This window comes from Stegodyphus dumicola, chromosome 10 (genome assembly GCF_044657685.1).
Source record: "Stegodyphus dumicola isolate Sdum_Otavi_A_Nest chromosome 10, ASM4465768v1".
NCBI lineage: Eukaryota > Metazoa > Arthropoda > Arachnida > Araneae > Eresidae > Stegodyphus > Stegodyphus dumicola.
Genome location: NC_140777.1, coordinates 29,171,489 through 29,188,404, shown reverse-complemented (window position 1 = coordinate 29,188,404; position 16,916 = coordinate 29,171,489). Strand labels below are relative to the sequence as shown.

At 33.4% G+C, this 16,916-nt stretch overlaps 1 protein-coding gene across 1 annotated transcript in view; it reads right to left on the bottom strand.

The window, feature by feature from the left end:
- The window catches only part of Nhe1 (Na[+]/H[+] hydrogen exchanger 1), a 134,957-nt gene that overhangs the window by 30,255 nt on the left and 87,786 nt on the right, over positions 1–16,916 (bottom strand). The window contains exons 11-12 of the mRNA XM_085825100.1: positions 13,739–13,821; positions 1,043–1,154 (exon numbers count right to left, since the gene is read on the bottom strand). Of these exons, the coding sequence (XP_085681226.1) occupies positions 1,043–1,154; positions 13,739–13,821 (195 nt within the window). The remainder of the gene's footprint in view (positions 1–1,042; positions 1,155–13,738; positions 13,822–16,916) is intronic.

Sequence of the window (16,916 nt, the reverse complement as noted above, 5' to 3'; positions counted from 1 at the left end):
TGTATAATGCCCCAGAGAGAACTTTATCCTAACACATGAAAAAAGTATGCATAGGCCTACATTTAATTTTTTACTGAGAATTGCTTTCTCACGAGGGATACCGTTACACCACTACTGAAGAGTCTGAGATGGGAAGAATCATGGGAATCATAAAAGATTCATTATCAACTCTACGAATAGCTGCCATCTAGGCTCCTCAATGAGGTTTAGGGATAAATGGACACCAGAGAGGTTGCATAAATGGTGACTAGGCTCAGAATGCCCTTGGCAAACCAACAGCCAAGAGAATCATTACTTTACCCAACATGACCAACTGCATCAGTCTGTCATTCAGGCACAAGCAGCACTTTCAACACAGGCTCCTGTGTCTATCTATACCATTTTGAGGCACGCGGCTGAAAAGCAACTGGTATTGCAGTGCCTAATATATGTGCTGCCAATGACACCCATTAAGATTCAATTTGGGCAGAGATAACAATTCTGTACTTATATGGAAGCCAACAGTGAATGCCTCAATTCTACCTTTGCTTTACATTAACACACCACAATGTAATGGTTGGAGTGCCATCATACATGACATCCAGTCACCTCTCAATGACACCATGATGAATTGTGCATGTGCGACATTCCTCAGCCACATAGATTGCTTACTCATACAAGTATGAGCATTCGTACAAGTTGTATTATCTGGGTTCCCAAGAGGCATTTTTCTCAGGAGAGCAATGCTCGACCACATACAACAAGTGTGTCACAGGAATGCCTCCATCACATTACCACCCGTTTCCTTGACTGACCGATCCCAATCTGTCATCGATAAAGCATGTCATGAATTCACACTCAAGATGCCCCACAGTATATATAAATTTCTATTCATCTGTAGTTCTTCTTGTAATGAATTATCTTTTTATCTTAATTCTGTAATCATTCACTTATATCCATATAACACTCATAAACATAAAATTTTATCCGATACTAACAATTCTTTTTTGGTGCACAGATTTTTTGTGGCAGAAATTCATTATAAAAACACAGATGAACTTACCACTAAACCACATTATAAACATCATCTTTTTAGTTATTTTATGTTCACGGAAGTGATTAACTATGTAGCTTAAAGGATATATGTTCAGTGCTCTTCCCACAAGACAAAGTACCTAAGAAATAAAGTACTGTTTACCTGCCAGTGTTTTACATATGTATTTATAGAAAAAAAAAATTTCATAAAATGTTTACACAAATTTAAAATTAAATATCCCTTAAAATTCTGAAATAATAACTGCAGATCTTCCTGAAGGATATCATTTAAAGCTTCTTATTTCACATAATCATTTACAATACATGAAGTGGCTCAAAAAGGAAAAACCAGTTTTAAATGGCAATTAATATAGGAACACCATAAAATGTTATTACAAATTTTGTATGTATGGAAATAATTTTAGTAACATTATATATAAATCAGAGTACCTCTTGTAGAATGTAACATGAAATGCCTCAAGAGAGTGAAGCTCTGCTAAAAAAATAACATTACAGGGGCAGGTCCATTTAACATTGAGGTATAGTAGCACGAAGTTAGTGATGGTTTTAGCAACTAGTTTTTGTTCCAGAAATTGACAAGAAATAGCCAAAAATCACCACGATTGGAATCCATTTGGCAATTTTGCATTCCTTCCAACAATTTCACGAAATCAAAGATGTTGGAAATTTCTCAGCAGCCTGGGGAAAACTAAATAAGTCCAAAGAAAACATCAGTTAGTTTAGTTTAGAGTTAAGTTCCGAGTATTAAGAGATCATGTGTGAACTTTACTTTTTAACACCTTAACTGCCATGGAAAAAGTACAAGATTCACTCCTTAGTGACACCGTTTTTTACACAGTAGCGCGTAGTTATGCGATGTATTAGGGGGCAAATAAGTGCAAATTTTGCTGCTTAAAAACTGTTTACTTTTACAAAATAACGAATAAAAGAAAAAATGAAAATACAAAATTTAATGTTTAGAGTAAAAGTGTAATAAAAAAATGTAGGTATAATAAAAATGATTTGTGTAATAAAAATGTAGGTATAATAAAAATGATTTGTATAATAAAAATAATGTATAATAAAAAAGTTCCCAAAAAATGGAGTTTCGATGAAATTTTTAGACCAGTAAAGTGTAATATCAGGCTTCAATGTTTACCTTGTAAAATCAGTATACCTAAAAAAAAAAATATATATTTTTTCTGAATTGGTTGGATGCCACAATTTTGTTCTTGATTTTTCTTTAGCAGGATTTTGGTTCATATACTGGTCTGCAAAAAGGTTATTTTCAGTAACAGTATGAAGGACGAGCAGTTTATCAAAAAATAATTCAAAAAAGGTAAGTAGGTTTGAAGCATCCGTTATATCTTTCTTTATTCCTGGCACCTGCACCTACTACAAACAGTAAACGAAAAGCAGAGAATAAAAAAAATATGTTTTATTCAAACAGAAACACGAGAAATAACCACGCAGTCATTACTTTCCCCATCACCTACTACAAAAAGCAACTACTGCAAACAGTAAACGAAAACGGAAGACACAGAATAAAAAAATACATTTTACTCAAACAGAAAAACATGCAATAACCATGCAGTCATTACTTTCACCGTTTCAGAAACATCCCCCTCTCCAATTCTCCCCCCTCCTCTTCTCTGAAATAATATTCTCCTTCACATATTCTGCCAAGGTCATTGTGGTGTTGCATTCCAAATCTTTGCCAATAATTTCACTGGTAGCAGCGCAAAGCAAATGATAGTATTTCAGAAGAACGTATATATATGCCCAGGACGAATAACGCATCAGCTGAGCAAAGCTTATATATATATATATATATATATATATACGGCCGCGGCAATTAAGGCCCCATTCAGACGAGGGCGTAAAGGGCACAAGTGGTTAAAGCAGAGCTCTGTTGCCAAGGCAACCAGTCACTGCTATGTCACAGAATCTGGTTTAGAGCTCGTGGCATAGGGTTTCAAGTTTTCAACTTTACGCCGAGTTTGGGATAAGCATCGACCAATCAGAGCGAAGCTCAAACGAAGCGGCTTTCTTCAGACGATTTCGCTGTCACATCGAAGGCGACTTTTTTTTAAATATGGAACACATCGTATCGGAATGGGTTGTAATCGTATCCGAATGAAATAATGAGTTGTAATCGTATCCGAGCGAAATAAAGAGTTGATCAAAATATGGATAAAACTCGTAAAGCAAAAGTTAAACTCAGGATTATGCACGCTGCGTATGATCCTGTAGATGACTGATCCCATCCAGTATTTTTCATTTTACTATGAAAATTCTTTAAAAAAAATGCATGCTTATAAAAATTTTATTTTTTCTGTGTAAATTATTATTACTTTCTTTAATGTCTATAATTAAATTATTACTATAATTTTTTCCTGTTTAATTATTTTTGTATTTAAGAATAAATTTATTAAAAAAGCTGGAAATATTGTATTGCTATTTGCTTCAAATGCTGATTTTCTTTCCAAACAAACTTCATGAATTAATTTTACTAAAACATCAAATCAATATCAAGAATCTGCTGTTTTTTTTAACAGTAAAAATATTACTTTAGAAAAAAAAGAAACAATTATTTTCACTTATTTAAGAATAGTCAATTGAATGGTGTAAGCTTTGTTTAAGTAATAAAAGATTAATCTTTTGAGAAAATGCTCTTATGAATTCCAAGAAAGAAAAAATGTAGTGAAACATCCTTAAAACAACAGTCAACAGTCTAGACAGTTTTGTCTCCTGTTTGTTATGTTTAAGTTCTGTTATGTTTTTTAATTACGTTCTCCATGAAAGGAATTTACTTTTAATGAAACTAAATAGCACACATAATTCATAACATGGACTATAATTTAATGAATAGTATTTGTTATTATTATCCACTCTTTATTACTATCATTTCAATGGAATTTTGATCATTAAATTCATGCTATTTCTCTGGTAGAAATTCCTGCATAAGGTATGAATGTTTCTAATTTAAATGTATTTGAAGACTTGGGTACCTAAAATTTGTCAATGTGAAATTACTTTTGAGATTTGGTCGTAAATAGAAATGGCAGCATATGTTGAAATTAAATTCAGGGGTGCGGCTTATACATGCAAATTATTAAAAAATAGATGTACACAAACAGCTGGCAACACAGCAAAATGTATTTAATAATTGAGCATAAAATACATTGTTGGGTGAACGTTTCCTAGTATTGTACTAGTTGTGGTTGCTGGTCATTGTGACCAGTTGTGGGATACTAGTACTAGTGATAATCGATACTGGTAGTGCAGCAAACTACTATAGCGATCGACAGGGAGAGTGAATAAGGAGTGCTAAGCACACGTTTCACTGTCACAGAAACATGTTCCTTTTGATTGAAAATTAAAAAAATAATAATAATGTATGGTAAGTACTGTTTTTAGCTTAACTGCTTTCACACCTGCAAAATGGAAAGATACTATATACAGGCTATCTGTTAGTTATCCTCAAGATTTTTTTTTAATTAGGCATATTTAGAATATTGTATTTCTCCTAAGAGAAATTATATATAAAAATTGAAGAAGGTTTTATATAGTATATAAATATGCATGCGCATGTTTATAGTATAGAGAGTACTACAGTACAATGCAGAAATATTCCATACTGCTTTGCACAGAAAGATATGTGCCAACCAAGTATTGGTCTTTCAAAAAATATCTCTAGATCATTTCGTTATTTTTCTTTTTTTACCTTCTTCCGTTGCCTCTTGGCTTATAAAAAGGGCAGATAAAAGAGCATTTTGTTGAACCAGTAAAACTTTGTGGCGAGCTGTAAAAGTCATGGCACAAAATAACGAAAACAAGCAGAGCGAGCGCAGAAAATCAATCGTGCTGGAAAAACAGCGCACGAAAGGTGTAGACATATCCACCCATGTGCAAATTTAGCTTCTCTCATTGGCCACAGCTTAGACCCCCGTCTCGCAGGTGTGAACGGATGTCCCGTATTTTATGTCCTTATGACTATGCCTCTATGAGCTTTACACCCACGTCTGAATGCAGCTTAAGGGGTTAACCTTTTAACTGTCAAGTTATTTTGATGATTTGGGTACATAAATTGTCAATTTTCTTTTTTTATTTCAAAAATGAAATGTATGCCTTGCAGTCAAAAAAATCAAAAAAATGCCACGCACTTTGAACTTTAACCTTTAGTAAAATGCTGCCATCTGTTGAACTGAAGCCGGAATAAACTTCTTACGATATATATTCGGGTATAACAATACGATGCACTCAAAAAAAGTTAGCCCGAGTAATATTTGGGCGTGACATTTTGGAATATCAAAACTGCGCTGTGCCCAAGATTATTTCGGGCATGACAGTTAAAAGGTTAAACTTGTTTTGCATTTCCCTGTGTTTAATATTCTTAGTAGTCTGAAGTGGTAAATACTGATTGTGCTGTGTCATACTCGAAAGAACTGCACGAGTACTTTTGTGGAAAATTCCAGAATTCGTTTTTTCAGGTAAAATAAATTTTATCATGTTATCATCATTTCGTGTGCATTCAATCCATTACAAACCTGCACCCCCATAAGAATTTTTGTCAGAAGTGGAATTGAATGCACTTGACAAGAGCAATGAAGGAGCAACCAAGACAGCTGGTGACAGCCTATGCAGCATTTAACTCTTTGCGGCATGGTGGGTCAATACATGTCCCACCTAATTAATATTTATTTTCTCAGTTAGCAATTTCCGTTAGAAGTTTTCTAATCTTTTAAAAATAATCTATTTTAGTTATTATTTTTCTCAGTAGATGTTACTACTATACCAGGGCTTAAGTTTATAAGCAAAAAATATTCAAAATAGGATCACAAGAGTGATATCCATGTATCTCGCATTTTTCAATATTTTAAAAATTTTGGTATACAATTTATGATATGTATGATTCTTTTTAATATTCAAAGGTATTTTATTTTCAAAAATCTTAATTGGATTCAGTATTTTATAATATTAATTTTGCAGTTGAAATAAGTGGGTTAAAATTTGTCCCACCACACACTTGAATTTCCGCTCAATAGATGGCAGCACTCGTGATTATTTTTTCTTTTCTTTTTTGCATCTACTTTTTTCGTGATTGCTCGCGTTTTTACATCCGTTGTATGATCTGATGTGCTAAAATGTCTCGAAAAAAATTAACAACTCAGGAAGCTTTGGATCTTTTTGCTGAATTGCCATCCGATTGCGACTCTGCTTCAGATGTCAGTTCTGATTCAGATGAAATTGAAATCCAGGATAGAATAACTGAGGTTGAAGTTATTGCTGAAGAAGAAAGGGAAGTAGTTATAATTTGTTTCGCTTTTTAAAGACACAGACCCATCTATGCATGTGGCACTGTAAATATGGATCGGAAGTATCTACCCAAAAATTTAAAAGACAAATTTATGTCAAGAGAATATATAGACTTTTCAGTTAGCGATGATTCAATTTATTGCATAAAATGGAAGGATAAAAGATCCGTTTCTATCCTGTTTTGCTTGGAAAAGGCAACTGAAATGAAAGAAATTAATAGAAAAGAACGAGATGGAAAGACAAAAAAAAAAAAAAGTACTGTGCCCAAACAGCATTATTTCATACAATAAGAATATGGGATATGTCGACTGATTGATCAACTGAAAGGACTATATGAAATAGACTGCAAAAGCAAGAAAATGGTGGCACATGATTTTTTTTTTTTTTTTTTTTTACTTTTTAGATGCGAGTATAGTAAACACATTTATTCAAGTTTGTTCGTGAACCTGATCATGATGTAAAAACAATGAAAGATTTTCTTCTCTCAGTTACAGAAGGTCTAATGGCACTTGCAGGCAAGAAAGAGCTGAAAAGAAAACTGAAATCCCCAGTTCAAATGAAAACTAAAAAGCCGTTCGTACAACCAGAAAAGAGACTAAAAAATGTAAGTAAAACGCCAAAGAGAACAAGCAGGAGAAGATGTGCATATTGCAGCATATCGAAAGAAGAACGACAAACATTTTGGATGTGTGAAACATGTGAAGTGCCTCTATGCTTACAAAAGAATGAAACAACATGTTTTTCAAAGTTTCATGAAAAATGACTTTTTTCAATTTTAATCATTTATAAATGTTTTTGAATCAAGTGCCAATTTTAATATTTTATTTAGTATCATATGTACGAATATCAAATTTTAATCTTAAAACAATATTCAAGAAAATATTTTCTTTTGTTCCTAAAATTTAAAAATATTAAATGCAAAAATATGCAAAATGCACACATGCAAAATTTTACAAGTCATGCATATATGCAATAAGTACAAAATGCATTTTAGTGTGTTTATTATGAATATTTTAGAATGCATGCTTTATTTTGTTTATTCATTCCACATATGATTTTTTTTTTCCTGCTATACACCAATATGCTATAAGACATGTGCTAGTTGCATGGTGGGACAAACGGTATCCCACCTTCCACCGTAAAAAATAAAAGCGCAGAATTTTTTCAGGCCTTAAAGGCACTTAAGTAAGTCCATCTGACTTATTCTAAGGCATTTTTTTAAAGATTAAAATATATTTTAAATATGCGTGTCGCAAAGGGTTAAAGAGTAGACGGAAGGATGGAAAAGATGCAAGTGGGCCAAGAGGAGATGAAAGCAGCCCAAGAAAAGATGGAAGGGGCCATAAAATCAGTTCAAGAAAAAGATATAAGCAGAAAAAGCAGAGATGAAAGTGGGCCAATAAAAGATGCCATCAAATCATTTCAATAAAAGACTGAAGTAGATCAAGAGGAAATGAAAAGAGAAATTACTGCCATAACAGAAGACAAATTTGAGGCTATGGCAAGCAGAATACACATGGCTGAATACAAAGTTGGAGAATTTGAAGAAAGAGTTTATGTTGCTGAATAACAAATGGGAACAACTTTCTGCTGTCGAACAACAAATTGCAGAAGGACTTTCTGCAATTGAACAACAAACTCCTAACAGAGTTTCTGCCACTGTTAACAAAGCTGACAGCTTAAAGAAACCCATAGCAACAGCAGACAGCAACTCTGATAGCTTTAAATTTCTACCTATAGCAACAGCAGGAAGCAACTTTGATGGCTTTAAATTTGTACCTATGTCTTCTCGACCCTCTCTAAAGCTATCAACATATGATGAAAAGACCTTGGTAAGTGTATAAGACTCACTTCTCTATAGTGGCAAATGGATGAGATTCCGAAAATAAGGCTTCTCATCCCACCGCTTCTCTGACAGCAAACATAATGGATATCCTTCAAACTCTGCCCGAACAGCAGAAGCTATGCGTCAAAGCTCTATCTGCCCTATTCTAATGGAGCTATGTTTTCATGAGAAGTGTTTAAAAGTTTTCAGGAAAAGTGTTTATAGCAGGCTTAAGATGAAATCTTAACAAAAGAAGCCCACAAAAACACTCCAGGAGCTTGCAACAGATGTTGAAAGGCTCTCTCATCTCGGCTTTTCAGAAAAAAGGAAAATCCTATCCCTGCAGTACTTCGTAGATGACATTCAGGATCCTGAGATATATAGAGACCTGTAAATGGTGGATGTCAAGGATCTAAAAAGTGTTTTTGTGTATGCCATGGAATTTGAGACAGCACAGCAAATAAACCACAGAGATTGCCACTCAGTCAGAGCTGCTCATGTCCAGGAGCCAGTGGATTAATTGACTACTCGTCTAGATGATTTAACCAGGGAGGTCAACGTCTTTAAACAGAATAGGAGTAGCAACAAACTGAGCCTTAAGTGCTGTAACTGCAGTAGTAAGGGACACATACGACTGAACCACAGAACACTCCAAGAAACGTGAACTAAGACCACTCCCACAAAGAAGAGGGAAATTACTTAATAGCCATCTCATGGGACAGAAGTTGCCAGATACTGGAAAGCTCCATTTTAAAGCCCTTGAGACTTTTGCAATGACTGGCAGCAGTAATGGACTCTTCAACATAGAACCAATAAATGGATTTCCTTGAAATACAACCTTCAATACAGGAGTCGTTGTTACCTTCATCTGAAAAAATTTGGATCAATAACTGGAAGGTATACTCACCTGGATACCACCCTGCATTACCCTTCAGATTATGACTGATGATGAAATAGACATTGATGGAAAGTTAAATGTTAACATCACATTTGAAAATGCTGTCTACCATCACATGGCTTATGTGACAAATACTACAGACCCTTGCATACCTGGATCAGGCTTTCTAAAGAAATAAAATTTTAACTTTGAATTATAAACTATTAAGCTGCATTCTGCCTCTAATGGCATAACTCTGTTCAGAATTAAAGATGAAGGAGTTAAACCTGTCCACAAATAATAACTCATGACAGTATCACAGTACCAGAAAGAACAGAATTTTTACTACCTGGATCCATAGCTGAAAACCAAAATTTCTGGCATGGCACAGCAGAATATCTTAAGAACTCTACCAGCCCAAAAAGGAACACTAGTAATCTTGGCATTCATTGAGCTATCAAGGACCATTACTTTAGTAAGAGGTGTAATTGATAAAGCGAAAGTCATTACAAAAGGCAACATGGTTGCAGCATGTATTCCGGTGAACTGCATTAAACAAATCAGTAGTCCTGCATTCTCTGTGTCTTCAGAGACCCTAATATCAGAGTTGCTGAAGAATGTACAACTAAGTGACAAAGACTGAGGCACTGCAGAATGTGTCATTCAAGAATTTCAAGATATTTTCTCCCACTCATCTTCCAATGTACGTCGAACCAATTTAGCACAGCATAAAATTGATACAGGAGGATCATCCATCAATCAAGCAAATGCAAGCCATCTACTGATTGCTAAACAGGAAGAGGTAGGAAAACTTCTAAAGGATTTGCAAGCAAGTGACATTATTGAGCCCTCAACAAGTTCTTGGGCCTCTCCCATCAGAAAGAAAATTGTTTCCACAAGATTTTGTGTTGACCACCACCAATTGAATATCATAAAGAAAGACAGCTACCCTCTTCCTAGAATTGATGATATTCTGAACACTCATTCTAGAAGCAAGTGGTTTCTGACACTTCATTTAAAGAGTGGATACTGGCAAGTAGAGATATACTCTGATGAAGAAGAAAAGACAGCATTTATATTGGACAAGGACTTGATCACTTCAAGGTGATGCCATTTGCATTAAGTAGTGCACTGGCTACATTCCACGCATTTTAGAGACCATACTGAGAGATCTTTCCAATGAAGCTTTCCGGATATACATGGATGGCATCATCATCATTAGGAAGAGTTTTGAAGAACATTTACAAAATATTAGGAAGGTGCTTCAAAAATTGAAGGAAGACAATCTAAAAAGAGTTTGTTCAGATAGAAAGTGACTTATAGAATAGATAGAATCTTATAGATAGAAGTGACAGGCAATCTCTGCCAAAGGTATGTTTATGGTTCAGAAAAAGTATCAGCAACTAAAGATTGGATACACCCCGAAATATCCATCAGCTGAGACGTTTGCAGGGCTTTGCTACTACTGTAGGAGATTTGTGAAGGACTTATCTCCCATCACAAGATCCCTTCACAAACTGACAACAAGCCAACGTATCTGCTAGGAACAATTTCATTTCTTAGTACAGTCAAAAGTCGTTAATTCGGACACCCATAATCCGGAATGATCTAAAATCCGGATCTCAAAGCTTCAAACTTTCTGCGCATGCGTCGCGTTGACACATGCGCGTAAGGCCTTTACGGCTGAGAATATGCTTGTGCGCGTGCGCAAAATACGTTTACGAGTGCGCGTTTAATGTATAACGGACGGTATAAGCTAAGCTAAAATTATTTAATTATCTATTTCAGTTAATGTTGCAGATTGCGTTGTTCCTTAATCTTCGAATTGGATCCGGCTTATTATTTTTTGCAGACTGTTAGAGCAATTTTATAAAAAAGTAAGCTTGAACTTTCAATTATGACAAATAGAATTTCTGATATATATTTAATAATATGTAAATGATCTACAAAGCGAAAGTATGTTTCGAAGTCATTAAACAAAAAGTGGAATTGCTACAAAAAATGGATAAAAGCATATCTTTGTTTATCTTTAACGCCGCGGCGCCGCGCTATGAATTGGAAGTTGATCTGTCAGCACTATCCTTATCTTCAGAGCAGATGTTTTTATTTTATTTGGCTTATAATTCCTTATTAAATGTAGTATTTCATCTCGATGTACTCCATCTTTGATATGATTTAAATCAAATTCCTCATCATTATAATTCGCTTCCGATAGCGAAGAAAGTAACAGAGGTTATTGAAAATGAAAAAATTTCAATTGACAAATTAGTCGGTATTCTCGACACAGCAATTATAGGGCTTGAACAGCGGAACTTTGTAACTGAACAAGAAATTATGTCTGTTTAAAGACTTAAAGAAAATGTATTATCACATAAAAAACGAAGCAACTTAAACAACTTACATTGAAAGAAATGTTTAATAAAGTAAACAAATAAATATTAAGCTTCTTTTTTTTTTTTTGTAAATTTTGATACCCTTTAGATCATAATTGTTCTTTATTTCATAAATTATGGTTTCATATTTTTAATTTTATAATTTCTGCATGCCATCTTACCAGATTTAAACTGATGATCTATAATCCGGAAAAATCGATATTCCGGAATCGCCGAAGTCCCGACGAGTCCGGATTAACAAATTTGACTGTATGTCACTGGCTCTCTAAACATTAAAGACTCTATAGCAGAGGTTATCAACCGGTAGTACGCAAGAGAAAAATAGGTGGCACGCAAAGAAGAAAAATATTTTTAACCATTAAATTCAAAAATTAAAACCCCCACATTCAGATTCAGTTTTTCTCTAACAATCGTAAATTTATGCAATCTGAGCTTTGTTCAAGAGCAGCAAAGGTTTTCAATTTTTGTTTAGATGGCATGCATTAGTCAAACAGACTCTTGTAGTAGTTCTTGATGATAATATTATAAATAGAAAATATTCTAAAGTCATGATACCAAATCAAGTTTATGTTTTTGCATTATTCAAGATGCAGGGAATTATTGTGTTGCCTCTTGAAAAATATTTTAATGAATTCAAATATTTACACTGCACCTGGGAATTTCAAGATATGTAACATTTACAAAGTAATCACTGTCAAAGGTGTTTATTACTTGTACTTAGCATGTATGCAAAAGCAAAAGAACATTAAGCTAGGAGCATGCGCGTCCTGGAGCAAAAAGACCTGGCTCACGTTTTTTGATGTATAAACTGTTACTCTTTAGGTAAAAGTGCTACATTTATGCCAAAATTTTATGATCAAACTTTAAAAATATGCAAACTATAAAAATTAAAATTTTAATTTTAATTTCCATAATATTTTTTATGAAATAAAATATTTTTAAAGGAATAGAAAAATATATTATATTAATATAGAATTTATTAGGAATTTATTATATTATTATTCAGGTTTTTCAGAAACTATTATTCATGTTTATCAGGAATATACTGCCTGAAAGAACATCTTCCTTGGGAAGCTTCAAATTTTTCATCAAATGTTATGAATTCACGGACAGTGTAATATTTACAGCAGTTATTCACAAAATCTTCAAAAATCTCTTATATGTGAAAGTTTATCTGATTCTTTCTTGACGACGCGAGTTCCTATGTCATCAAAATGCAAACAAATTGATAAAAAAAGAAAACATTTGTAGGACATAGTTTTGTCAACAAATTTCCTAGCTGGTTCCGTCTGTTGCCCACCGATCCCACACAGTTACATGAGATGACTTAGGTCACAAAAATAAAGCACAAATTTCAATTAGAGTTGTGTGACAAGCGTTTCTCTCTCTTTCAAAACTGTTAGAAATAGATGCAATATAAATACTTTTTTGAACTGACTACTTTCAACAACATTTGTTCACTTAGTAAAAGTACCCACGATTCATTTGGAATCTACACATATTTTGCCTTACTGATATTTCCGGACAATTTAGTAATATTATGCGTGGGAGTTCTAACATCAGCTTTAGGCTTTTTTTTACCATTAGGTTTTTTTGTCTTTTCCAATAAAGCAATAAATGTTATTCCCATTTTCGTTTACAGAATGCATCTCGATTTCTGAGTCAGTATCATGAGAACTAAAAAATTCATTCTAACCTTCATCATCAGTTTCTTCAATGGAGTCTTCAACAGTTGATACATCTAATAATTTTTGCAAACATAACATTTCTTCCTTATAGGATAAATTGCACGATATGTTTGCAGTTTTCTGTTCTATCACAAATGAACTACGCTACAGCAATGCGAAAAGGCACGCTGAGTCTGAAAGAGCGATCCGACTAAAACGAAACTTTGAATCAAATTTCCGGCAAAAAACTTCGGAAACATAAAGAATATGGTTTTCGAGGAGACTACAATTTACAACCACTTGGGGAAAATAGGTGCGTTTTCAGAAAGGTTTCTTGAATCAGGTGGGTCCACTGAACCCAGCGTGCGTGCTCACGGTTAAAGTAACAGTGGTAATTTTTCTCTATTCTTCTGAATTTTATTTTTGTCCAATATGTGATTTTCACAAATATTTTGTCTAAAAATGCAATATTCTTACAACACCTGAAATAAACATGGATAATTTTTTTTTGTTTCAATAACTGAATTTTTTACAATCAAAATTTAAAAAAAAAAAAAAAAAAAAAACACTTCCATTTAACAGACTTTATATTTTTCAGTCAATTTTAAAAAGAGTAAAATAAACTATAAAAAAGAAAACTTACTATACTCCAAACTACTAGGGAAGGTTTGATAATTAGACGAAAACTAAATATTGCCAAGCCAAGATATGCAAAAACACAGGTTTCTGCAAAAGAAAAAATAAATCATATAGAATAAAATGCTTTACAAAATAATACTAATCTTAAAGTGTCAATAAACAAATGATAACCCACATTTAACTGCTTTATTTGAAATTATCCTTTACTTTCAAAAATAGATCAATATTCACTTTTAGTTAAATAAAGATATTAACACATTAAAAATACTATTTAGACTTCCATCACAACATAATATTCATAAAATCATTGGCAAAATATATAATTTATTACATTTGTGTATTTTATTGTACCTAACACATTAAAATGAATTTTTTGAATAACATCCTACCTAGTAACAATTCTTTTACATTGTTCAAGGTCTTACAATTTCAGTTATAAAGTTGATACCAACTTAAATATAAGTTGATACTAACTTAGAGAACTCTGAAAATTATCAAATTTTGTATGAATAATTTAACTTGCAATATTTAATCTTTCATTAAACATTTAAAATTAAATGTCTAAAATAACATTGACATATGAAAACGAAAATTGAGTACATTATGGATTTTCACAGCCAAAACCAACCACTGAAGTTCTCTGGTTTAAGTACAATGATTTAGGAAAGTGGTATTACAAATATAATTCATACTCTGTTAAGTCAGTGATTCATAGCTGCAGTCTCACAAAACTTAATTCTGAAACCTTTTTGCAAAACTTGATGCTCCTTCCTCAAAGTGAAGAGACATTCGCGACAAATTTTTTTAATGGAATTTGGGGCAACTTTAAAATGAACTACTTTAACAAAATTTTTTCAGCCTTAGAACAGTAAAAGATGACGTTAGCAAGCTTTCATACATTTTATGACATAATACATTTAACCATATTAATTACTTCCACTTTCAGTTACAATTACAGTCTCCGATGCAGAAAGAGTTGAGCCTCAGATAAATTTAAACTTTTATATTCTATGGTTAAAATTGGAAGAATTTGTTTACCACTTCTTTGGTGATTTACAAGCTTGTACACTAGGCTCATGTCACCATTAACTGTGTATTACTGTCAGCTTTATAAAAATCTATTTCACCCACATTTGTAATATTTGTTTTTTTATCGATTTCACTTTACTAGAAAATGTATTTTCTGACAATTACTCGTATTTGATGATATTTCCTGAACCAGAATAAAACAAAAAAGGAATAGTTTAAAGGAAGACAGGGGTTGTAAATTACTATTTTTGTAAAAACTAATATTAAGTTAACTGGTCACAAAATTTGAAAAAGACCAGCAATGCAGAAAAAGTACTACTACATTAGACCTTCATAATATTGATGGTGTGAATTTAATATCCAACAAAAGAAGTAAAAACAATAATGAAAAATTCATACATCCAACTAAACAGCTTAGATCAGGATCAAGGTACTGATGATCGTGTACCAGTCAAGTACCTAGGGAGGAGTAAACATACACTACCACCTACTGGATTTGTAAACTTTTCAATAATTCAGTGGACTTGGAATAGCAGCAGGACTATAATCTTCCATTTCCTTGAAAATGGTTTTGCTTTATGCAAAATGCTCCATGATTATAACTTTACTGAATACTGCTTCTGGCTCTAATACTGATTTAAATGCAAAACAAATGTTAATGTTCACCATCTCAAGACAAGACATCTCAAGACAGTAATACTCAGGAAAAGAAAGTTGTTAAACAGTTAAAGCAGGATGGAATTAAATTAAGACTATAAAGCATTTAGTTCTTGTTACTTATCATCGAAATCTAATAGAAACAAATACACGAATCCTCATGGAAGGAGACTGCCTGGTATGGCAATGATACTGTGTCCCTAATACTATACAAACATCCATACTTCTCTGGGATTTGAATGGGAATTGTTGCTGCTACAAATTCAGGACCTTGTGGGATTGAAAACCCAAACATGTTAGAACATTCGTTTGAGCTCATGGTGAAGTTTGAAAGTAGCAGACGTTGAGTAGATATTTTCACAGACTTATAGCACAAGGAAGGCCAAGGTTTGATGACAGTAAACGTTTTGAGAACAGACAGAAATTTTCACCTGCAAACAATGATTACCAAGATAAATCGCAAAAGATGAATTAAGGAGAAGATAGAAAAAAATATTAACTAATAAAGGGAACTGGAATACAGAGAGTACAGTCATCTTGGATGGAGAAAAATCCCTCTTGGACTCACTTAAATATGGTAACAATCGGTGGCGGCTCGTAATAAGCACTGTGGAACTGCAGCACCCCCTATTTTAACTTATTATTATTTTTAATATTTAATATAGTGTGCCCTTTAGTCTTTAATTCTTTCTTTATACTTTTACAATACATAATCCTTAAGCCATCCCCTACTTTGTGAAAAAGGTACGAAATTCTTCGTTTGGAACTGCGCGCTCCACAGTTCCAGCGACGTGGTGTTTGGCTGTTCTGCGCATGCGCACACAGAAAGCAGCACGCGAGCCGGGTAGAAAGAAGAGCACTGTCGCTCTTGCAGTGCTGAAATTCTGGCATGTTGTTGGAAACGTGATTTCTTTATACTCCGCGCATGTGGTATTCCTCCAAAAGGTGGAACTTCACCATACGAACCACAAACAGAGTTGATGAAAATTTTCAACCTTTAAAAAATTGCCTTACTGAAATTCAGTCAACGTCAAATGCAGATCAAACTATTGCAAAAGCAACAGGAATTTTAAAATATCTAAATGATGATAATTTTCAAGTTTCGGTTAGAGCTTTTTTATCAGATGCCTCATGGTGAAATAATATACAACTAAATGCAATCCAGAGAAATTAGTGTGTTTAAAGTTAATGAATATGTAACATATTTCAAAACTGCTATTTTAGAATTAAGAAACTCAGAATACTGGGAGATTTTTTCAAAGACACTGATGGCAGAAGCTAAGAAAATATGTGACTTTATACTATGTATCGATATAATGCACAGATATTCTTCCACTAAACACTGAGCAGCTGCTAAATTGTTAAACAAGAAATGCTTTGCTAGTTTTAGGAATGAACATTCTACAGAAGAAATAGTACTGACCACTGAAGCATATCCAATGATTGACAAAGAAAAGTCTATAAAAATGAAGTCTGAAAAATGAATACTGCAAATT